This window comes from Triturus cristatus, chromosome 7, assembly GCF_964204655.1.
Source record: "Triturus cristatus chromosome 7, aTriCri1.1, whole genome shotgun sequence".
Lineage (NCBI taxonomy): Eukaryota > Metazoa > Chordata > Amphibia > Caudata > Salamandridae > Triturus > Triturus cristatus.
This window is the reverse complement of record NC_140590.1, coordinates 1,781,770,043-1,781,795,582: the sequence shown is the minus strand read 5'-3', so window position 1 is coordinate 1,781,795,582 and position 25,540 is coordinate 1,781,770,043. Positions and strand designations below refer to the sequence as shown.

General features: G+C 39.9%; 1 protein-coding gene across 1 annotated transcript in view; it reads left to right on the top strand.

The window, feature by feature from the left end:
* The window catches only part of LOC146813096 (putative DBH-like monooxygenase protein 2), a 334,342-nt gene that overhangs the window by 136,358 nt on the left and 172,444 nt on the right, over positions 1 to 25,540 (top strand). The window contains exon 6 of the mRNA XM_085620074.1: positions 4,748 to 4,850. Coding sequence (XP_085476200.1) covers positions 4,748 to 4,850 — 103 coding nt within the window. The remainder of the gene's footprint in view (positions 1 to 4,747; positions 4,851 to 25,540) is intronic.

The window sequence follows — 25,540 nt, the reverse complement described above, 5'->3', positions numbered from 1 at the left end:
CTCAGACAATTTGTTAATATTTATTTATTTATTCTGAAGTTTTATATAGCGCTGGCCAGACCCAAGGGTATAGGAGCACTTTACAACAGTCGAACTGCAACAAAAATCACAAAATATAGTAATAGTAAAGAACATGGGCGGAGAGTTTTAGCGGGTTGTGTAACCAAGAGGCAATGAAGACTTGGAATGCCTTCAACGAATGCTATAGTCTTGGGCAGAGCTCCTCCTCAGGGAGTAATGTTTTCAGCGCTTCTGCGGCTCCTGATCATTCACTAGGAAATGATCTAGGAAAAAGTTTTTGAGCTGATCTTTGAATTTTGAAAAGGATGGGATAGTTCTGATGTGGGGGTCATAGGGTTCCAGATTTTGGCCGCGTTACCCGCAAAGGACCGGGCTGTGCTTTTTTGTTTGCGAGCTTTCAGCGGGATGAGTAGTACTGTGTTCGAGCTCCTGAGGGTCCTGGTCTGGCTGGCTTTTGTGAGTTTGGAAGCCAGGTATTCAGGTTTGGCTATTTGAAGGGCTTTGTGTGTGAGGCAGGCTGTTCTGAAACTGGCCCGCAGTTCAACTGGGAGCCATTTTAGTTCTCTGAGTGCGGGTGAGATGTGGTGGAATTTCTTCACTCCTGTGACCATTCTGGTTGCTGCGTTGAGAGTTGTTTTGAGGGGAGCAAGGTGAGACTTTGATGTACCTGTGAGGGCTGCTATTCCATAGTCTAATCTAGACAACACCAATGCTTGGGTGACTTGTGTGAGGTCCTTTGATGGGATGAAAGGTTTTATTTTGTTCAGTAGCTTCAGGTTAAGGAAGGCGCTCTTGGAGGAGCTCTTAATGCATTTGGCCAAGTCCAGGTTCGGGTGTAGAGTGAAGCCTAGTGATTTTACAGAGTCCGCCAGGGTGAGGTTGCAGTTGAGCGCATCTATCGCTTTTAGCCATTCCATAATTTGGGGCTTCTCTTCATTGTTAGAGATGAGGAGTATTTCAGTTTTGTCCTGATTGAGTCTTAGGTGGTTACTTGAAAGCCAGTGTTGGACTTCTCTGAGAGTGTCATTGAGCCTCTGAATGTCCTCGATGGAGGTGGTTTCCAGATAGATCTGAGTGTCGTCTGCATACAGATGGAAGGGGACGTTGGCTTTTTTGTGAAGGGTTGTGAGGGGTGCCATGTAAATATTGAAAAGTTGCGGGAAGAGCACTGAACCTTGGGGGACTCCCCTGTTGACAGGGTGTAGGTCGGACGCAAAGTTTTAGATTTTTATTATTTGGGTGCGGTTATGAAGGAAGGAGAACCAGTGTAGGACCACCTCATCTAGACCTGCCCTTTCTTGAAGCACCTTAATGAGCAGTTTGTGGTCGACCGTGTCGAAAGCTGCCGATAGGTCTAGGAGAATGAGAAGGCAGCATTGGTCCTCATCAAGTGATTTGTGGATATCATCAATTACGTTGAGGATCGCGGTTTCAGTGCTGCAGCCTTTTCTGAAACCCGATTGGTGGGAATCGAGAAGGTTGATGCTATCCATGTGCTGAGTTAATTGAAGGAGCATGCATTTTTCCAGGGTTTTGGATAGAAGAGGGAGGTTCTAAACTGGTCTGAAATTGTTCATATCTGTTGTGTCTAAGCCAGGTTTTTTCATCAGTGGCGTGACTTAACCGACTTTGAGACAGTCTGGAACGACTCCGGTTCTCAGAGAGCTGTTTATGATCTTGAACCAGAGCGGAGCAAGGGAGAGTTTCAGCTTTTTGGTCAGTTGTGGAGGTAGAGGATCTCGAGCATGGGAGGAGAGATTGGATGTGGCGATCAGTTTGATTATCTCTGCTTCATGTATCGGGATGAAAGATTTCCAGGGTTTTGTAGGGGGTTTGGATGCAATGTCATTGGTCCCAGGCAAGATGCTCTTGTGGGAGGGGGTAATGTTGATGTCCAATGAGAGCTCAATCTCGTTGGTCTTGTCCTCAAAGAAGTTGGCGAAGTTGTCGCAGAGTTGTTTGGAAGCCTGCACTGAGGAGGTCGCGGGCTTGGAGGTTTGTTGTCTGATTAGGTTAAAGAGCTCTCTGGGCCTGTTTTTAGCATTGTCCAGCGCGGTGCAGAAAAACACGTTTTTTTTTCTGGATGTGTTTTTTACACTTCCTGTGAGCTGCTTTGAGTTGCTCCTGGAGGATAGCAGAAGGGTTGCTTCTCCAGCGTCTCTCTGTAGCTCTTAGTTGTCTCCTTTCGGAGTTGATGTCAGTGTTAAACCATGATCTCGTTGGGGTATTCCTGTTTTTTTTTTATTTCAGAGTGGCTATTTGATCGAGAATGGACATCATATTCGAGTTGTAGTGCGAGATGAGTTCAGCCGTGGTGAGGTGATCAGAGGCGATGGGGAGGATCGAACATATCCTTTCCTCTAGGTCGGCTAGGGGAATCTGAGTTAGATTTCTAGACCGTTTGGGGGGGTCTTGCGACGTAGGTTGGAATAGAGCCTTTTGGTTGATATGGAATAGGATATTGTGGTGGTCGGACCAGTCCACAGGGAGGATGAGGTCGATCGTAACTGCGTCACGTTGAACGATAATGGCATCTAAGGTTGCTCCTTCATTGTGCGTTTCTACTGAGCGTAATTGGGTAAGATTATTGTCCTGAAGGAGATTGTTTAGGGTTTGAATTAGCGAGTTGTTTACATCCTTCAACCGTAGGTTGAGGACTCAGAGAATTAGGTTGTTTGAGTCACCGAGTGAGCAGTGAGCAATCAGGTCGGAAAAGTGTTCCCTGAATGCGGAGGTGTTGCCTGGGGGATGGTATAGAAGATGGCAGAGTATTGCTCTATTGTCATATGTCTTGATGTTGGCGGTAAGACATTCAATGGTGCTGGAATTGAAGGTGACCAGTTCCACAATGCCAATGTTGTTCTTATGTATGATTGCTATACCTCCACCCGTTTGCTCTTTTCTGTCCTTGTTGATGATAGTGAAGCCTGGGGGCACCAACATATCAAGGCTTGGTGCGGACAACTCATTTACCCAAGTCTCGGTGATGAACACGATGTCTATGTCATGGGAAAGGATGGTTTCTGCTAATTCTGTTTCATGTTTGGAGTCTGATCTGCGGTTTATGAGCATGCAGTTGGTAGAGGACCCTTCTTTGTTGTATTTTTTTATGAGGGGGTCCCTGGGTAAGGTAATAAGGAGGGACGGGGTCTTGGGGAGTTCAGGGGGTGGTGATCCCTTCCGAAACCGGTGATCACTAGGATCTTGGATTTATGGGAGGCTGTGGGGGGAGTCATACGTTAAAGATAGCTCTGCTACTTCTTTTGCGGAAATAGTGACTTTAGTTCTTCTGGGTCTCTGTGTTCGGTTCTCTGTATCGGTTTTTATGGGTCTCTGTGTCAGGGTCACCGGGGTGGTTGGGAACTCGCTCGGACGTGGCATGTTGGAGCTGGTAAGAGTGGGAGTCTGGGGAGGAGTTAGCTTCAGCTTTCAGGCCATGCCAAGGTTGGTTAAGATTTCGCTGAGGCCAAGGGTTATTGTTTCTAGCTGGCTTTCTAGAAGGGCAAGACGTTGCTCTATGTTTACCGATGAGGGGGTGGGGGTTCCTTGGGCAGGGACATCCTGGAAGGAGGTGGGTATGTCTGTGTAATAAGCCATTCTTGTAATAGACACAGGGAAAGCTTGGCCTGTGGTGTGAGCAGTATGCATGATGCCTTCATACCCATCAGCTTCATTACTGTCTTCACTGGCCCTTCCTGCCTCAAGGTATAGGGAAGTTTGTTCTGTTAATGCCTTGACTGTCTTTGGCACTGGATGGGCTCTTTCTAACCTTAAGTTCATTATCTCCCCCAAGAATAACTTTACCTATTCAGGCTGCGGCAAAGACTTCTCCTGGCTTATTGAGAATCCCAATTTGTGGAGCATCAGGGTGACAGTTTGTATATCCTGTTGACACTTGTGAGTTTGCCATTAATAGCCAGTTGTCCACATATCAGTAGACGTTTATGCCTTGTGTCAGGTGTGTGGCTACTGACGCTAGCTATTTAATGAATACCCTTGTTGAAGATTTTATGCAACAGGGTGGCACTTTTAAATGGTAGAGCACCTTCTCTATGAGGTATCTGAGGAACTTACTGTGTCTTTGATTAATTCTGAAATGTAGATAGGTGACCTTTAGATCTATTGTGACCATAAAGTCTACTTTCTTCAGGAGTTGGATTACCTCTAGCAACATTGCCATCTTAAAGTGTTACATCCTTGTTTAAAAACCTGAGTTCTAGCATTGGCCTTCATGTGAGCTCCTGTTTTACTACTAGGGAACAGGAGAAATAATTCCCCTTTTTTTTCGGTCTATGATACACTCTTTCTATTGCTTGTTTCTTGATGAGTTCTTTACATCCTGGTGCAGTTGTAGTTCTTTCCTATGTTAGACACCTCGATGTTGAACACTTTCTGTAAACCACTTCTCGGAATGCATCCTCTTTCCACTATTAACTATTACCTTTAATGCAGTCTCCATTTCCAAAACTTGACTATGCACTGTATAACACTCTGTCATCTTCTGCACCTGTTGCTTTGTTGTGAGATTTGTATTACAGAATTCAAACTGTCACATATCGGTGTCAATTTATTTTCATTTGAAAGTGCATTATATGTCACGTTTACTGTTTTCCTTTTTCACAAATGATGCAACAATGCATGAGCAAATATTTGAAGCATCAGTCATGTGGTCAGCTTAGTTCTTGTCTCCTGTTTTGTTATAATGATTTATTTTCTTCCTCTCCAGGCATTCACATTCCCCAGCAATGCTGGCATTCCACTGGGTAAAGGTGTCGCTCCAACCTACGTCAGACTAGAAATCCACTATAACAACATAATGTTGCAAAGCGGTAGGTGCTTGGGTGTGGGACACGACAGTGTACTTTTGACTTTAGCAAGAACCAGATCACTTTGAATGAAAGGTGTTGCTTCTCTTGTAGGCTTCTTAATTCCTGGTTATAACGCTCAAGACTCCATGATTGTGACAGTACTCCTGTATAGGGTAAACTAGAGCATTTATTTCACACCAAATTGAAAAGTGAAAATGTGCCCATTTAGGAAAAATCTGAAAAAAACAAATACATAAATAAACATATACAAAACACTTTAAATTGTTTTGTGTTGTTTTGTAATTGCATTTATATAGTGCTTACTACCTCTGACGAGGCGTCAAATTGCTTTGTCCGCGAGTAGCATGCTACTCCGGAACGCATAAATGATTAGTGATGAATTAGTATTGTGAAATATGAAAATATTTTGAAAAGTGGATATGATAGTCTGTTGTTTGGATTGAGAAAGATAGTGGAGGGATACCAGAGGGAAAAGTTTCGCATTTATATAGCGCTTGCTACCCCGATGAAGTGTTAAAGCGCTTTCAGGCAAGTAGCAGACTACTCCGGAATAAAAAAAGTATTAATGGTGAATTAGTCTGGGGAAATATGAAATTAACTTGAGCGGTTGGCATGTGAATCTGTTATTTGGGTACAAAAGGATAGTGGAGGGATGGAAGAGGGAAGGGTTTACATTTATATAGTGCTCGCTACCCCTGATGAGGTTTGGAAGTGCTTTTTGGCAGGTCGCACATTAATCTGAAACCCACACAGGATTAGTGGGGAGTTAGTAAAGGGAAATATGAAATCAATTTGAGTGGTGGACATGTTAGTTTTTTGGGGGGAGTTCACAGCAGAAGGAGGGGGTTTGGGATGAGTAATGGGGAGGTGGAGGGGGAAAGTCAGAGGGAAGAAGTTAGAAAGGCTTGTTTGGGAGATCTGAATAGTAAAAGAGGTATGAGATGATGCAAGGAGGGGTAGAGGAGGGAAGAGTCTAGAAAGGGTAATTTTGGGAATCATAGTAGTGGTATGGGGTTAGGGAGGCATGAGAGAGTGGAAGTAGATGATATATTGATCGAGGTATAGGGTGAGAAATAGAATAGTAGATTGGAGAGAGTAGTAGAATGAGGTTTGACATGAGTCAGAGTAGAGGTAGAGGATATATTGCGAGAGAGATAGGGTGAAAAATAGGGTAGTGCATTGGATATGCTGAATTAGAAGAAAAGTAATAAATATTCACTGAAAAAAACATAGGTTTCACACATGTTATAGTTAGCTGGACATTTCACTCGTAAAAAACCATTGAAATTCCCCCATTATAGTTAGTTCAGCTAACTATAACTCGTGCGCCGCAATCCACTGCTGATGACGTCACATATTACATCACTCATGACATGGTCAGTGACATCACTCATGACATCACTGATGACATCTCAAATGACATCACTGATGACATCACTGATGATGTCATCCATTGAATATGTGTTTCTTAACAATTTTAATATGTTTAATATATATAGGGAAAGACCTGTTGAAGAATGATTGGGTGTACAAGTGTGTAAATGGATGATTTTCTGTGGTGTGTAACTAACTCTATAAGTGAGTCATTAAATGTATCTTACTGCAGAGTAGTGACTAAACTGTGTAAATGTCTGTATGTTTCTGTATGTTGGTGTATAAGTGGCTGCATGGTTTTGTGAATACCTATATGAGTGTCTATATGAGTTATTGATTGCTTGTCTTAGTATCTGTATGGGTTCCTTAGTGTTTGTGTGGGTAGGGTGTGTGTGACTCTATGCATAGATGTGTGAATGAGTGATTCTATGGGTGCATGGTTTTAAGAGTGCATCTGCGATGGACTGTATGGTTGAGTGAGTGTATGTATGGGTGTGTTAGGGATTGAATGTATATCTCAGTGGTACATTTGTGACTAACTACATATGTGAAAGGCAGTATATATGCGTGTAAGAGTATATAAGTGGGTAGATGTGATAGTGTGTGATTGTGAGAGTGACTGTATGGATGAATGTGTCGTGCTTGGCCTCGGGTTGCTCTCCTCGGGATGACGCTAATGCTCTATAGGGGTCCACCTCCCATCTGCCCCCAGTCCGGAATAGGTATAACACACTCGAACTAAGGAGACAGGTGAGTGAGGGAAGGAAGGGTAGGGACGGCAGGGAAAGAGACCTGTAACGAGACAAGTATACCATGAGACTACTGGCTCTCTCACAACCTCCCCCACTTAGAACCCAATCAGTGCTTTACCCTTCTTTACCTGATTCCTCCTCCCGCTATCTGTGTCCATTCTGGCTGGTGCCGCCTATTCCCCATATCCAGTTAATCACCACTGGATGGTGGTCTTGGGCGTAAAGTGTGTGAGGTAGAGGAACTCGTGAAAGCGAAAAGGAGCGAGTGTCTCGGAGCCAAGAGCAGCTCAATCCTACTAGAGCTTATGCTCCGACGCCTCTGCTCTTTTTCCCACTATTCGGCAAAGCACGCCCCGCCCCGTTTATACTCACGGTGAGGGAACACCGAGGGAGTGTCGCGGCAGGGTAGAGAATGTCGGTTGGAAGGTCTCCGGCGGGGGCGCTACCACTCAAAGCCAGGATCTCCTTGGGCCGAGGAGCGCCGCTGCCGCGGGTCCAACCCCTGACTTCTCTAGATAGACGAAGGAAGGGTTTCTGGTTGCCTCTCTATGCTCCGAGAGTCTGGAGGATAGAGGAGCACGAACGAAGGACAAGGGATCCCGGAATTCCGAGGGCTAGGCTGAGAGTGCTCACGCTTCAACTCGATGTTCTGGGGTAGAGGAGCAGAGGAGCGCGCACTCGGTGGTCTAAACACCCGGAAATCCGAGGGTGTAGAAGGTTGTTCTCCGCGCTGCCACTCAATGCTCTTGGGGTTGTTTGAGCAGAGGAGCGCATGTTCGATGGCCTGGGAGGTCCGGAAATACTTGGGCACAATGGTAATCCGATGGACGTGGAACAGCCGAAGAGGAACAGCGAGTATGCGGTTTGCAGAATGCAGGAATACATCCGGGAATCTTCGGCAACGCCCCCTTCGGTGTCTCGGCCTATATCCTCTCTTCAGAGCGTGACGCCCTTTGCGTGAGGCGTGCTTTACTCGAGCATCATGGGAAGTGTAGTTCGAGCGGGTCTTGCCTTGTTGTTCAGGAGTGCGTTTCTTCTTGGCTCAGCACATTCCCGGGCTTGTGATCGTGACAGAGTGTGTGCTTGTATCAATGATTCTATAAGAGCATAAGAATGTCGTACTATTTTTATGATTAAGTGAACTTGAGTGTGTATAACCGCATAGGTGAGTAAATGGGAGTGTAATTATTTGCATGACTGACTAGGTGTGAGAGTACCTCTATGGTGGTGTGTGAGTGTCTATATAGGTGTATAAATGCATATGATAGTCTTGTATGGAGTGATTGTAAGTAAGAGTGACTGTACAGGTGAATCAGTGGAGGTGTATGTAGACCTAACAGTTAATAAGTGGGTATGTAGTTATTGGTATTGGAGTATGTATAGTTTTGAGAATGGAACTCTGAAATTTTGAGTCGGTGTATCAAAGGTTATATTAGGGTGTGAGAAGATGTGGTAATTTATCACATGGATGACGTCATCAGTGATCTCATCAGTGATGTCATTAAAGATGTCATCAGTGATGTCATGAGTGATGTCACTGACCATGTCATGAGTGATGTAATATGTGACGTCATCAGCAGTGGATTGCGGGCGCGCGAGTTATAGTTAGCTGAACTAACTATAACGGGGGAATTTCAATGGTTTTTTACGAGTGAAATGTCCAGCTCACTATAACATGTGTGAAACCTATGGTTTTTTCAGTGAATTTGCAGGGTTTTTTAAATGCTAATTCCTAACTATAACGTGTGTGAAACCTATGGTTTTTTCAGTGAATTTGCAAGGTTTTGTAAATGCTAATTCCTAACTATAACGTGTGTGAAACCTATGGCTTTTTTAGTGAATTTGTAAGGTTTTTTAAATGCTAATTTATGTATGTATTATTATATTTTTTATATATTTATTTTACAATAAACTACCTATGTATATAGTTATAGATTGACTGTACCCTGTAATATTGAATGGCTCAGCTCTTTTTTTTTTAATTTGGATAAAGTTGAACAGCATAGTTAATATCTTCTATAAACTTATAAACACTTTAATTAATATTTTATTTTTGTATTATTGTTATTTTTGTATTATTTGTAGTTTTTGTATTATTTGTAGTTTTTCACCGTGCGCGCACCGTGCGCGCACGGTGTGCGCTCCACATGCGCATGCGTACGTCGTGCGTGCTCCGTGCGCGCGTGCTCCGTACGCGCATGCGCACGTGCTCCCTACGCGCGTGCTTCATACGCGCATGCGTGCGTACACCGTGCGCATACGTTGCGCGCACCTGCGTGCTCCGAGTGCGCATGCGTACGTTGTGCGTGCTCGGTGCGCGCGTGCTCCGTACGCGCATGCGCGCGTAGACACTACGCACGTGATCCGTCCGCGTATGCGTGCGCGTATCGGTGTGCTCCGAGTGCGCATGCGTGCGTGCTCCGAGTGCGCATGCGTGCATGCTCCGTGCGTGCTCCGTGCACGGACGGTACGCGTACGGTGCGTGCACGGTGCGCGCACGGCAAGTCATGTGATTACAAAACAACACTTTTCATTGGTTCATATTAGTTTCTGTTTCAGAATCTTCAAACACCACACCCACTCCCCTCACTTTTTCTACTAATTTCCTGAGAGAAGGTTGCTGAAGAGCTACTCTAGTGAAATGGCAGAACACCAGTCATCTTCAGACAGTGAGGAGACCTTTCAAAAACCACCAAGAAAGAGCAAACAGAAGCACTCTTTCATTTGGAATTATTTCACTTTTCCAGACGGGCAAAAAAAAGTGAATGCGCCAAAGGTCACTTGTACAATTTGCGGAAGTGTCCTGTCTAGAGGGGATCCGACCAAAAAATACTCCTTCAGCATTTATTGCATGCTCAGGCATTTTAAAGCAATGCATCCAATTCGTTTTGCTCGTGAAACCACAAGAGCCCTAAGGGAGAACCCTCCACCTGGACCTTCTCAGCTGAGTACATCATCTGCGGCTGTAGATTCACCATGCACCAGGCCTTTTGACTTCCGGCCCCTCTTCCAAAAAGTGCACATTCATTGCAATGTGTGCAATGAGGTAATTTGCTACGGAGAGAGTAGCATAAATATAATTGAAAACCGTATACAGCAGCACACATGCTCCAGGTCATAATTTTTTTTATTTTTTTTTGTCCCTGTTGAGCAGTTTTTTGATTCCCAGTTTTGTTTTGGTGCTGTAAAAAAATCCAAAAAAAAATAAAAAATTGTTTGAAAACTAAAAACAAATATAAAACAAAAAAAAGACAAAAAAACAGTTATTTTAAGAACTCACTTCACTTCTCCAAAAAGAGCTATATTCCTAATATACTGTTTTTTATTTTGATTGAATGAATGTGTAGTGTATACAAGAATGATTGAAATGATTGAAATGACTGAGTGAAGAGGAGGAAAGGACAGACAGAATGAGTGAGAATAGGAAATTATGATCAGTCATGAAAGGGAAGTGAAAGACTAACTGCAACAAAAGGACTAAGGTTGGAGGATACAGGTAAGAAGAGTGAATGAGTAAGGGAATGGCAGTGAGTAATGGAGAGTGATGGAGGGGGAGTGAGAAAAGGGGAGTAAGGGACGGAGATAGGAAAAGGGAGTAACAGATGAAGCGGATGAAATACAGCAGGGTAAAGGGATTGAAAGTAAGAGAAGTGGAGTGATGGTGAGATAAGGGGTATGAGGATTAGAAAAGGGGGTAAGGGAAAGTGAGAGATGGGGAGTGAGGGGATGGAAGAATTTAGGAAACTGAAGTGAGAGAAAGGGAGTCAGGAATTCAATGGGCAAAGGAGAGTGAGGGAGAGTGAAGGAAAGAATGCGAAAAGATGAAGGGGTGTGAGATACACACAGGAGGAAGTGAAGTAGGAGAATAGGAGTGACTATGAGTAAAGGATAGTGACAGTTAGGGAAGGTGAGGGAAGGAGAATGACGGAGAAGGTTAAAAAATTAACATAGATGGAAAATGAGTGATGGAGAGAGGAGAAGTGGTAGAAACAGAGATGTTAAGGAAATTAAGGGTAAGACAGACAAAGGGAGAGAGTCAGAAACAGAGACAGAGAGCAAGGAACTGAGAAGGAGTAAGGCAGTTAGAATGACTGAGACATATGGAAACAGGGAGAGAAACATGGTTGAAAAAATAGTGATGGAGGCAGTAAACCTAGGGGAGTAGTAGAGAAGGAGTGAGGGAGTTACGAAAGAGCAGTAGAGGAAGAAGAGAGAGGGAAGGGGAATGAGAAAAGCAGAGTGAGTAGAAGTGAAGAAAAGGGAGCATGAAAGTGAAAGGGTGAGAAACACAGATATTTTAAACTTACCTGACCAACAAAATAACTTAATTAGAAATAAATGTTTTCATTTAATTGCTAGAAAAAAGGATTACATTTCCTAAATTTTCTTTCTCGATCTGAAAAAAAAGAAAAAAGTATTAATATTTAACAATACATTTTAGAATACAGTACACATATTTTCATATTTAACAAAGTAATTTTTTGCCCTTTTTTGCTGTTTTCAGAATATATTGAATTTCACTGAAAATAGTGAAATCAATTGCATTCATCACTTAACAGCGGGCTAAAACATTAACAATCTGAAAGATTGTTTAAAAAAAGCCCTGAATCTATCCTCAGTAAAACATACCTTGATAGAAATGTGACATATATATTAAAAATATCTTCTAAGAACAATAACTATTTGCAATAAATATCGTCTGTAAATCTTGTTGCTTAAGCACATACACCAAAATATTATCTATCAAAGAAGTCCACAATAGAAACAGTTACCTTTCCATAAGGCCAAATGGTAATTTTTAAATTCGTTTTTGGTGAAATATCCAATAGTAATCCAATAAAATTGAAATAATGGTTTGTTCAGATGCTGCAATTTGTATCTAAAATTTTGGTTTTAGAGAAATTAAGTAGGAATTTGGTAATTCTGCAGGCAAACGTTGCTTGAAAATCAATTGTGAATCATTACACAGTGTCCAGCCTTTTTCACATTTTAGATAAACTGTGTAATGACCAGAAGTTATACAAGGTCCATCATGGAAAATTATTGCAACTGCAACAAAAGTCTTTCCTGATATTGATAATTGATTTCCTGTAAACTTCTTTATTAAAGTGTCCAATTTTGTTCCATCAGCTCTACAACGTTGCATCATTAAAATTACATACTGTCCATATTTCTTTAAAAATAACGTTGATAACATTTCCGATTTACATTGAGAACATTCCTTGTTGTGATTTGCATCTTTAACTAATTTACTAAAAGTCACTGATTTACTCTCTGGTAATGTTAAATATATGAACCTTTCAGAATCAACATTAGAGCTGCATGTGTTCAAACAGTTTTCACAACAATGTTCCCATTTATAAGAGAGACCAAACATATTTTCTATTTCTACCCCTTCATCTTCCAGTACCATAAGCATATACATTAAGAATTCCTGTGCATTTTGCTGGACATTTTGAGTAAACTCTTTACATCCAGAACATACATCTAAAAGATTTCTAACATCAAAAGCACTTTCTATTTTAGTTTTATCATTACTCAGCTTCTCATAAAGGGAACTCAGCAGAGAACAGAATCTTTTTTCATGATTTAGTATTATCTGCTCTTTCAAACTTTCAAGATAAAATACAACATTCAGCACTACATTAGCGTAGCAGTTGACACCAGAGCTATTTTCAAAATGACAACCAACAACCTCTTCAGCATTATCCTTTTTCTTTTTGCTTGCAATCACATCAGTCTCTATTTGTTTACTCTTCTGTACATCCTCATTACAGATATTCTCAATTCTCCTTTTCCGACAAACAACACGTTTTTCAAACACAGGATACTGACTTAAATGAGGAGCATAGCTTCTTCTTAATCTATTATACTCCTTTACACAGTTTGCATCAGCACTAACTTTTGACTCATCAAAGTCTATCATGAATAAACCAGATATTTTTTTCACGCGTGACAAAGCAACATATGCCATACCTTCTTTAAACACACTAGATCCAATGTTTACAAAAGCACTATCTACAGTTAATCCTTGAGATTTGTGAATAGTTACAGCATATGCTAGAGAAAACGGAAACTGCTTCCTACGTACATATAAGTCTTTCACAAGCAAGAAACGAACTGAACAACGACTAATGTCTTTAACCTCTTCAATCTGATCAAATTTTATTTTTAAAAATTAAATTCCAACTTTTTTCTGGTAATTAACAAAACCCACAACTTTACCCATAGCTCCATTCACTAAACCTTTTTCTACATCCAAATTACATCTTAAAATTACTCGACAGTTCATACATACATAAAGATTCTTTTCTAAACCAGCTGTTTTCGATATGTTTTTCTCTAGAAAATCCAATTTAGTTGTCAATTTGCTTGTCAATATAATAGTTATTCCTTCATGCTGTTTTTTATCCACAGCTTCCAGTTTTATAATCTCTTCATTTTCCAATTTCAAAAGTTCTTGATTGAAAATAGAGCATTCATGTAGAGTTGGCATTAAGCAGATTACAGTATTTTTTCCTGCAATTTTCTTGTATATTTTCTCTGGAACTATTTGTTCTGTTGGAAACAAATTACATAGCAATCGACTCTGTAAAGCTTTTTTGCCATGTTCTGTGAGTGGTCCAATTCTGATATCTTTGAGAATTCTTGCATAATCATCATCATTTGCTTGCCGCATATTGGTAATGAGTTCTTTGTACTCAATGTATGTCCAAATATTCACATTACCTATACTTCCTAACGACTTTTTCGTGTCTTCATGTGTAAGAGTATGAAATACTGGTTGTCCTTTAACTGGAGTGAGCCGCAGTAGATCCCCAAAAACTATAACATGTTTTCCTCCAAATAGCACGTTATAGTCTGTCTTTAGAATTTGCTGCATTCTTAAATGCACAAAGGCAAGCATTAAGTTTGATACCATGCTTACCTCATCAATAATGAGAACTTTCTTTTTTTTCAATACTCTTGAAACTTTAAAACATGCTTCTCCTGTTAGCTTGTGGTATTGTATTTTGTTCTCATGCTCTACTGGTAACATTAGCATATGATGGAGGGTAATTCCTTTTATGTTATATGCTGCTAACCCAGTTGGAGCAGTAACAACACAAGACAAAGTTGAATCAGTTTTTTTCTGTAGGTAGCTTCTAATTACTTTAATTAAGAAACCTTTTCCAGTTCCAGCTTGTCCACTCACATACATTCTGATTGGTTCAAATGATGTGCAGGAGCACTCTTTATTTTAATGTAGTAATCCATGAACAATTTGTTTTGTGACTTCCTCATAAATTTGTTGTTGTTCATCATTCAGTTGTTGTTCCAAATTTGGTAAGTTTATTAAATCTTCCTGAGCTTGATTCATAGCTGTTTCCACTTCAGCCATGGCTATTGCAGCTTCATTTTCTACGATTGGTTGTCCTAGAGGATCTTGACTGAGCGTCCCAGAACTTTGACTGTCTTGAGAACTGTCTCTAGCTACTTCAGCTGCAAACGTTGCTTCTTGTTCAATTTCTTCATTTAACATTTGTACATAAGTTGTGAAAGTACTGCATTCTATGGTATCTTTGCATGCATTAAAGAAATCTTCATAGCTTTGAAAATGTCCAAGTAATTCATCCTCTGAACGCCATGGTTTAAACAACTGTAAAAGTGCTAAGTAGTAAAATTCCTTCTTTTCAGTAGTGTCGCAACTCAGCTTTCTGTGATTAATCAAACTTCCTTTTGTTTGTTTTACCAAACATCCTTCCTCACCAATGACTTTATATTTTCCACTGTTGATGTCTTCTGTGGTATTCCGTTTAAAAATGTAGTTCTGCAGCACTTCATAGAGACACATGTTCTCAAGATGATGACTTCTCTTTGGGTAATATGTGTCCAACATGTTTGTTCTTAAAATGTCTGTACTTTCTGGTTCGTACTCTGCTAAATATTCAATTTCTCGAATAGATTTCAATACCCGATTTCACATTCCTGCAAGGCCTAAACTTACCCAAATTATTCTTCTGGATTTGGAGTACAGACTTGCAGATGATAACCTATCTGAGCATTCGTTTGACCCAATTTCTTGATGCGATAACATCTTTAAACTGAAACTGTATAGCTTTTTACTGACAGTCTTCTCGTGAGAAATCTCTTCCCACATTTCTTTCAATTCCGTTTTCTCAGATTTAGTGATGTAAGATGTGACATACCGAGCAACAGCAATAGAACTGTCAGCTACATACTGAATATCCATCTCAGCATTCCACATGGATAAAATGACTGGGTTGTAGTCATTTATATATTTTGACTCTTCTTTTCTTCTTAGGTTGTAGGTATTTTTAGGCGATTTTCTTGTAATAGTATGTCACACAGCTGACATAAAACTGTTTACTCTTCCTTTTGAAAGAACAGGTCGTCGAAACCCAATCGACATTTTGTGTAGAATTTATCTTTACTCTTGTACTTTTGTCGACAGTATTTTCCACACCGATGACTTTGGAAACGTAAAACTTGCTCTTTTAAGTTTTTTTCTTCTGTGCGTTTAGGTATAGCACATGTTGCATATCCTTCAATGAAAGATAAACCTGCATCATTAGAATCTGTTCCAAATTTTGGGGCATCCTTGATCCACAACAGCATATGAATACGAGGAGCACCTCTTGCTTGGTACTCTTTTCTCCAAAAGAAATCCACAACTTCTCCAAGAGGTGGATTTTTTATATTGCAGATGAACGACATCATAGCCTCAAATCTATGATTGAAATATCTGCAAACATTAACCGGATCCAATGAGCACAATTCTCCTGCTGTCTTGTATTGGATGTTTTCAATATTTGAATTTGCCTCTCGAAGAAAATCCAGTAATTCATCCCAAGCGTACTCAGCACAGCTTAGATAAGGAACCATGTAGGATTTCCTAAATTCCGTAACATACATTTCAATTCTCCATGGCGTCGGTACAAATATTCATTAGTCCCACGCTGATAAGCCATCAGATTAATCAATTGAGATTCCAAATGATCATCTCGCTGTTGCACTTTGTTCAGAAAATCCTTTGCAGACACATTATGTAGATGTACTCCAGTTTTTAAAATTTGATTTACTGCATAAGATAGTGCAGACAAGTCACTTTCAAATAAAAGATGGAACAAATAAGGAATACTTTGACGAAATCTTGGATCTTCTGCATATAATCTTGTAGTCCGATACTCAGAAGCAGGAATCTGTACTGGACGTTCATCATATCGTCCACCTTTTCCTGTAGGAAACAGCTGGGGAAAACAATGAGCTTCCAAGCTCTCCTCCCATACACTCACAGGAGTTCCATTTGCATTTTTCATCTGAAACAGATCAATAGTGTTTCCCATAACTTCTTTAGAATGAAGAGGATGTATGCTGAAATGTTCATAAATTTCTTCTTCTTTTGACTAATCCACTTTTTCAATTTGCCCAGTTTGTATTCCTGTGTCTGCTAGTAAAACTTCTTCATCTTCATCCATATAAATTGATTCATACCATTTATTACTTATTTTCAAATATAAATTTGCTCTTTGTACTTTTCGTACATCTACTAGCTCCTGCCAATTTTTTTTAATCTTTGTAGGTATTAACCAGAATAACTAATGGTTCAGTTTCCAAACTATCTGCATCAATTGTTTCAATATGTTTTTTCAAATCTAATGGCAAATAGACAATTGATTCAATATGTTTCTTTTTCTTATAAAATTTGGCTTTCTTCCTATATTTTTTCACATCCTTTAGCAAATTGAACATCACTCTTCTCTGAAATATTTTTCTACGAATGTTTTTAAAATCCATTTTTCTTTTTAAGTCATTCTTTCTTACTTCTGATTGTACATTAGCATTTAGTATATTCTGTCGATTGTCTTGTTGTTTTCTACTTGAAACAGTATTTGCAGTGGATATATTTTTTACATTTTTTCTTTGCTTGAGGATATTTTTTATAAAATCCTTAGTCTGCTTACCAGAAGACTTTTTCTTTTTTCCAACATGAGGTTCTTAAACTAATTTTTGTTGTCCAGTTGTCTTCAAATATAGATGTTGTTGCTGTTCTTTTCTCTTTCTTGATTTTATGGGCATCTTTAATTTATTTCAGTGTTGTTCAGCAACACCTGAAAGAAACTAAAAAAAAAACACCTTTATGTAATTTAAATATATTACTATATTTTTTATGAGCTTTTCAAATCCTATCATATGAGCTGTCCCTTTCCTAAGACTGCAAGTCTTACACATTAAAAGCTACACAAATTAAATCTCTGACAACAATTCCTGTGTGCACACAGACTCATGGTGTGATTCTAGGCAGAAAACGATATTTGATTGGCAATTTCAAAGCACATTGAGTACTGTGGTAGAGTAAATGATAATTACTGTAACAGCCTGACACATTTTCCTTATAGTTTAGAGAAGCAGAAAAGAGCACATGTCCTACCAGCTACTTGAGACTACGAGCATGTGTAAGCTGGGTGAGTGATTAGACTACACCAAAGGAAATGAGCCTTAGTGATATTGATTATGTTAGCGTTACTCACTGCTATCTGAAACACCACACAGTGCTGAATACTTAGCATGGGAGTGCAGGAGAAGCAGCTGCCTGTGTGCTAAGAGCGTGCTTCTGGAGACTGTGTATTGTCAGGTGCAAGAGAGATCTGCATGGACGCTTGCACAACTGCATGAAGACTGCAGAGATGTATGTAAGAGTACATGTGGGGTAAGGGTTAATTGGAGTTTTGAACATGTAGGAACTACCTCACCTATTGCAGGAGTGTAAGGAAAACCTACCATGTTGATTTCAAATGTGTTAGCATTTGCCTCTCATTTGTGAGATATTGATTTGTGCTGAATGCTAGCCATCACACTTCAAGAAAACAAACTGCCCCTTTCCTACGAATGCAAGCCTTACAGAACCAGACCAACACAAATTAAATCTCTGACAACAATTCCTTTGTGCACACAGACTCATGGTGTGATTCTAGGCAGAAAACGATATTTGATTGGCAATTTCAAAGCACATTTACTACTGTGGTTTTGCAAGTGATAATTACTGTAACAGCCTGACACATTTTCCTTATAGTTTAGAGAAGCAGAAAAGAGCACATGTCCTACCAGCTACTTGAGACCATGAGCATGTGGAACCTGGGTGAGTGATTAGACTAGAGCAAAGGAAATGAGCCTTGGTGATGTTGAACGTGTTAGCGTTACACACTGCTATCTGAAATACTACACAGTGCTGAATACTTAGCATGTGAGTGCAGGAGAAGCAACTGCCTGTGTGCTAAGAGCGTGCTTCTGGAGACTGTGTATTGTCAGGGGAAAAGAGAGATCTGCATGGACGCTTCCACAACTGCATGAAGACTGCAGAGATGTATATAAGAGTACATGTATGGTAAGGGTTAATTGGAGTTTTGAACATATACGAACTACCTCACCCATTGCAGGAGTGGAAGGAAAATCTACCATGTTGATTTCAAATGTGTTTGCATTTGCCTTTCATTTGTGAGATAGTGATTTGTGCTGAATGCTAACCATCACAGTTCAAGAAAACAAGCTGCCCCTTTCCTACGAGTGCAAGTCTTACAGAACAACAGCAACACAAATTAAATCTCTAACAACAATTCCTGTGTGCAGACAGACTCATGGTGTGATTCTAGGCAGAAAATGATATTTCATTGGCAATTTCAAAGCACATTTACTACTGTGGCAGAGAAAGTGATAATTACTGTAACAGCCTGACACATTTTCCTTATAGTTTAGAGAGGCAGAAAAGAGCACATGTCCTACCAGCTACTTGAGACCATGAGCATGTGGAACCTGGGTGAGTGATTAGACTAGAGCAAAGGAAATGAGCCTTGGTGACGTTGAATGTGTTACCGTTACACACTGCTATCTGAAATACCACACAATGCTGAATACTTAGCATGTGAGTGCAGCAGAAGCAACTGCCTGTGTGCTAAGAGCGTGCTTCTGGAGACTGTGTATTGTCAGGTGCAAGAGAGATCTGCATGGACACTTGCACAACTGCATGAAGACTGCAGAGATATATGTAAGAGTACATGTGTGGTAAGGGTTAATTGGAGTTTTGAACATGTAGGATCTACCTCACCTATTGCATGAGTGTAAGGAAAATCTACCATGTTGATTTCAAATGTGTTAGCATTTGCCTCTCATTTGTGAGATATTGATTTGTGCTGAATGCTAGCCATCACACTTCAAGAAAACAAACTGCCCCTTTCCTACGAATGCAAGTCTTACAGAACCAGACCAACACGAATTAAATCTCTGACAACAATTCCTTTGTGCACACAGACTCATGGTGTGATTCTAGGCAGAAAACAGTATTCCTGGGTGAAACCAGTACACCTTAACTTATGGTGAAGACATACTCCATAATATCTTACAAGTTCAAGGCAGTTAAATATCTTCCAAAACATAAAATGTAAAACACAACTTTAAAACAATAATCACATTTCTTTTATTTATATCAAAATGCACCACATACATCCCCTCTCAAATTCATTACTCACCTTTAAAAAGTAGTTAGTTGAGAAGGAAATGTGGCACTCACACAGCAGATTATCAGAGCCAGAATCTCTGAGCTGTACACCTCTCACCAGAACCAGTAAATGGCAATCTTTCCCTCTCTTTTTTCACACATATACATGTTAACTTCAAATCACAATGCTTCCCACATTTTTTCAAATGGAAACACACATTTCTATTGGTTGCAAATTTCAACCCTTTCCAAATGATCCCTACCCCCAACATGACTTCTGCCTGCTACAATAGCAACAGGTCATGGAACAGTGGTGTGAGCAGAGAGGTCAGAAGTTCAGCACACAATGTTTCTAATCCAAAGAGCAAGAGTGCTTGACTTTTCAAACCTACCAGCAAATCCAAAGTAATGTTCTGTGGGAACACATTTTTCTGAACCAATACAAAACATACTTTTAAAAATGTAAACATATAGCCTAGTTTTTAGTGTTGAAAGGTCTGAAACAGCCAATGAGTTCATTTTATTTTAAAAAAGTATGTAAGCCTCCATTTTACAACTATCTTTCTTTTCATATTGCTATTCTACTGAAAGACACCTTCTGAGTGCATCCAGATCTCCTTGAAAGATGTTCACAGTGTGGATTGTAGGTCATAGCTATGTCTTCTGGAGTGAAAAGTATGCAGAAAAAAGAGGTATTATGAAAGACCTTGCTTTGCCAAATGTAGACATTAAATGGATTGGTCAGAGAGGGTAAAAGTGGCACCAATTAATGCCTTTGGTGAAATCCTTCCTACATCTCCCACAGCCTGACCTTATAATTGTGCACTGTGGTGGAAATGACCTAGGCACTTTAACTGGGGTAGGTCTGGAAATGCTTGTTAAGGACACCTTTGTGCAATTGATGTCACTTTTTCCACAAACTACCTTTGTATATTCTAATATATGGCAAAGAAAAAAGTGGAACTGGTCCAACCAATATTGTCCGCAGATTGACAAAGCAAGAAAGCACGTCAATAAGTCTGTTTCTTTAGACTCTGCATCGGTACTTACTTGTAGGTACAAAAAACACTCAATGAACACAACGGCTCTTTTTAGAGCCAACCAGCATCTAAACACTTAAATTTGATTTTTAATTCTATTTTTTTAATGTTTTTTTTGCCGCCGTGTGCGCACCCCCGCGATATTGTATTCAATTTTTTTTTTTTTTTTTGGGACCTAAGGAGTCTTTCATGGTCCCCCTGAGAAGGCCTAGGGGGTCAGGAACTCTCTACCCTGCCCCCTTTTAACGTTTTCCACTTGTGTTTTTAACTCTCTTCTGCCTATAAAACTCAAAATGGCGGCTGGGGGGTGCGCGCACCGAGCGCGCACCCCGCGATTTAAAAAAAAAAAAGTATGTTTTTTTCACCCTTCGGGGTCCTTCAGGGACCCCCTGACAAAGGCTAGGGGGTCAGGAACTCTCTACCCTGCCCCCTTTTCACGTTCTCCACCTTTCTTTTTCCCTGTCACACACACAACACACAAAATGGCGGTCGACACTTCCTGATTTCGACCGATTCGAATGTTGACTGACATGAATCCACCAATCTGAATTACGCTCGCGCATGGCACCGTGCGCGTACCGTGCGTGCACGGTGCGCGGCTATAGATATTTATGTGCTTTTACCTGCAATTTGCTCAGGAACTACTGAACAGATTGACACCATATATGCAAAAGGCACATCCCTGACCTGAGGACTACCTCTTTGCCAAATTTCAAGTAATTCTGTTCAGCCGTTCGGGCTGTACCTACGACTAAAGATCCTATGGGAAAATGCATGGGGAAAACGCGTTTTAGGACCCCCCTTTGTTCTCGGCCCCCGCTTGATGAATCACCCCGAGACTTTCAGGGTAGGAGCTGAGCAGAGCGCCCCATTAGTTTTGAAAATTTCGCGAGGATTCGTCAACCGGCGCCAAAGTTATTCAAAATAGAATTTTGAGATTTCCTATGGAAACACGGTCCTAACTATAACTATCTACTGGCGACCGCCAGTAGATAATAAAGATACATACGTCATTGGAAGGCATATATTTAATGCATAAGGAAGGTAATATATGTGGATTAAAGTATCATTTAATAAACTCCGACTTTCAAGTGTCTTGCTTTAAATCAATTCATTTGTTTTTATTTTTTGTAATTCAATTGTGAAGTAATTGTAGATAAATAGTATGATACAAGATTTACTTGTTTATGCAGTCACTTATATACATGTTAAACATAGAATAATGTAACTATAAGTAATATGTACATTTTTTAAGCAGAATTAACAAATATCTATATCTTAAAATACAGAAATATTATGCATGTTTATACAAAGCAATACTCATATGTAGGTACACATCTATAGTGCAAATACATGCATATATACAGAGGGATAGCAGGTATATTTAGGTTTGAGTATTGTGGTTATGTAGGGAAAAGCCAATTCTTCAGTAGTCTTCTGAAGGTAAGGTGGTTATCCGTGGATCAGGTATTCGGAGAAAACTGATTGCCTCTTCAGCTTGCTATTAACGGTCCATTAATGCAAATCATAGCGTACAGGTACTGGTGCCTTGGTGGCTTTGACCCACCTAATCTTATCCGTGGATCTTATGTTCAGGGGTTAAGAGTTCAAGACAGATTTTGAGGTGAGGTGCCACTCTAGAGTGGAGGTTCCTTTGTTGAATGTATTTTGTGATTTTATTCACGATGAATGGCGGTCCTGTTCCATGTATTGATTTGTGGGTGATACAAAGCAACTTGAATGTCGATCTTAAGGCAACCGTTAACTGATGTAGGGTTCTCAAGTTAGGGGAGATGTGGGATTGTGGCTTTATATGTAAGAGTAATCTGGAAGCAGAGTTCTGAATCCTTTGTAGTCTTTTCATAGTTGTTAAAGATGATCTGTGGTAGAGGCTATTGGCGTAATCTAGTTTGGACAGAATAAGAGAGATGGTAGACTGGAGCTTGTGTGCTTGAGCTTTGTCCGCGAGTAGCATACTACTCCGGAACCCATAAATGATTAGTGATGAATTAGTATTGTGAAATATGAAAATATTTTGAACAGTGGATATGCTAGTCTGTTATTTGGATTGAGAAAGATAGTGGAGGGATACCAGAGGGAAAAGTTTAGCATTTATATAGCGCTTGCTACCCCGATGAGGTGTTAAAGCGCTTTCAGGCAAGTAGCAGGCTACTCCGGAATAAAAAAAGTATTAATGGTGAATTAGTCTGGGGAAATATGAAATTAACTTGAGCGGTTGGCATGTGAATCTGTTATTTGGGTAGAAAAGGATAGTGGAGGGATGGAAGAGGGAAGGGTTTGCATTTATATAGTGCTTGCTACCCCTGATGAGGTTTTGAAGGGCTTTTTGGCAGGTCGCACATTAATCTGAAACCCAAACAGGATTAGTGGTGAGTTAGTAAAGGGAAATATGAAATTAATTTGAGTGGTGGACATGTTAGTTTTTTGGGGGGAGTTCACAGCAGAAGGAGGGGGTTTGGGATGAGTAAAGGGGAGGTGGAGGGGGAAAGTCAGAGAGAAGAAGTTAGAAAGGCTTGTTTGGGAGATCTGAATAGTAAAAGAGGTATGAGATGATGCAAGAAGGGGTAGAGGAGGGAAGAGTCTAGAAAGGGTAATTTTGGGAATCATAGTAGTGGTATGGGGTTAGAGAGGAATGAGAGAGTGGAAGTAGATGATATTTTGATAGAGGTATAGGGTGAGGAATACAATAGTACATTGGAGAGAGTAGTAGAATGAGGTGTGAGATGAGTCAGAGTAGAGGTAGAGGATATATTGCGAGAGATATAGGGTGAAAAATAGGGTAGTGCATTGGATATGCTGAATTAGAAGAAAAGTAATAAATATAAAGATACATATGTCATTGGAAGGCATATATTTAATGCATAAGGAAGGTAATATATGTGGATTAAAGTATCATTTAATAAACTCAGACTTTCAAGTGTCCTACTTTAAATCAATTCATTTGTTTTTATTTTTTGTAATTCAATTGTGAAGTAATTGTAGATAAATAGTATGATACAAGATTTACTTGTTTATGCAGTCACTTATATACATGTTAAACATAGAATAATGTACCTATAAGTAATATGTACATTTTTTAAGCAGAATTCACAAATATCTATATCTTGAAAAACATAATTATTATGCATGTTTATACAAAGCAATACTCATATGTAGGTACACATCTATAGTGCAAATACATGCTTATATACAGAGGGATAGTAGGTATATGTATGTTTGAGTATTGTGGTTATGTAGGGAAAAGCCAATTCTTGAGTAGTCTTCTGAAGATAAGGTGGTTATCCGTGGATCAGGTATTTGGAGAAAACTGATTGCCTCTTCAGCTTGCTATTAACGGTCCATTAATGCAAATCATAGCGTACACGTACTGGTGCCTTGGTGGCTTTGACCCACCTAATCTTATCCGTGGATCTTATGTTCAGGGGTTAAGAGTTTAAGACAGATTTTGAGGTGAGGTGCCACTCTAGAGTGGAGGTTCCTTTGTTGAATGTATTTTGTGATTTTATTCACAATAAAGGGCGGTCCTGTTCCATGTATTGATTTGTGGGTGATACAAAGCAGCTTGAATGTGGATCTTAAGGCAACCTGTAACTGATGTTGGATTCTCAAGTTAGGGGAGATGTGGGATTGTGGCTTTATATGTAAGAGTAATCTGGAAGCAGAGTTCTGAATCCTTTGTAGTCTTTTCATAGTTGTTAAAGATGATCTGTGGTAGAGGCTATTGGCGTAATCTAGTTTGGACAGAATAAGAGAGATGGTAGACCGGAGCTTGTGGGGAAATCCCAGGTGGGGGAAGAAGCTTCACAGATTTTTTTGTAGTAACAAAGCTTGATTATGCTAGTTTGTCCACTTGGACATTCTTTGATAGCTTGGAGTCCATGGTCATTCTGAGGTTTCGTACTTTATTTGATGTTTTAGGCAGTGTTTCCACAGCATCAGGCCATGTGGCAAGCGGGTCATATTTTTTTCAATTGCCACACATGAGTATTTCTGTTTTGGAAGAATTCAATTTGAGATTGGTCTATGTCATCCATTGATCCACATCTTTTAGCAATTTGCAGCAGAATACTGGTTTGAAGCAAACTTTACTTTTAATATTTGAAGGTCTTTCAATTAGTTTGTATGTCATCATGGCACCTCATATATAGGAGAACGTTTTCACTAGTTTCTAGAACTATTTTCTTTTCTTTTATACATTGCAGTTCCAAAGTCCTCCCTTAAATAACTTCTTTATATATTTAAGGTGAAAGGAATCTCTTTTGGATTTCAGTTAAACTGGCATAAGAAGACATAGTTCCCTCTTACAAAGTTGTTTTCAACACAATTTGACTCCTTTGAGAATTATATGGATGGGATTAAACCTCCTTTCACAAAAGCCCATTACTTAAGGTTTAGGTTGGGTACATTCCCCCCACCACATTTACAGCCAAATGGAAAGGTAGCCTCGGGGTAGCAAAATTTGTCTTGCATGCAGTGGGTGAAGAAACCGATGATCATTTATTGTTCTTTTGTCAAATTATTGTTAGCAGCGAAAACATTGGATTGTCCTTTATGTCCTGTCTTAGGTGTCTGCCAATACATTGTATCTTTGAGAATATGTAGAGCAGAGAAATACCCTGTCATTGTTTTTTTTATTGCTAAGTATCTGGAGATTATTTGGCCAATTTGGCATAACATGGTCACTATTTCTGCCCCCACAGCCCTAGCCCACTCTCAATTAGTCAACACCCAGGCCCCAGGCCATTTAGATATCACTTTTTAATATTGTACTATATGGTTTTATTGTTCCTATCAAACCAGCGCTGCTATTATGTGTGTTTTTAATAATTGTAAAGATCTGATGTATTTTTACTCTATTGCTGATTTGTTACTTTTGTAGTCCATGACTTAATAATGTACTAATGACTGCACATTTCAGAAATCTAGACAGTGTTTTCAATATCTTGGTACACACATATTTAAGGAGAAGGACAGTCTCAATGAAGATAATCTAATACTGAGAGAGGCATG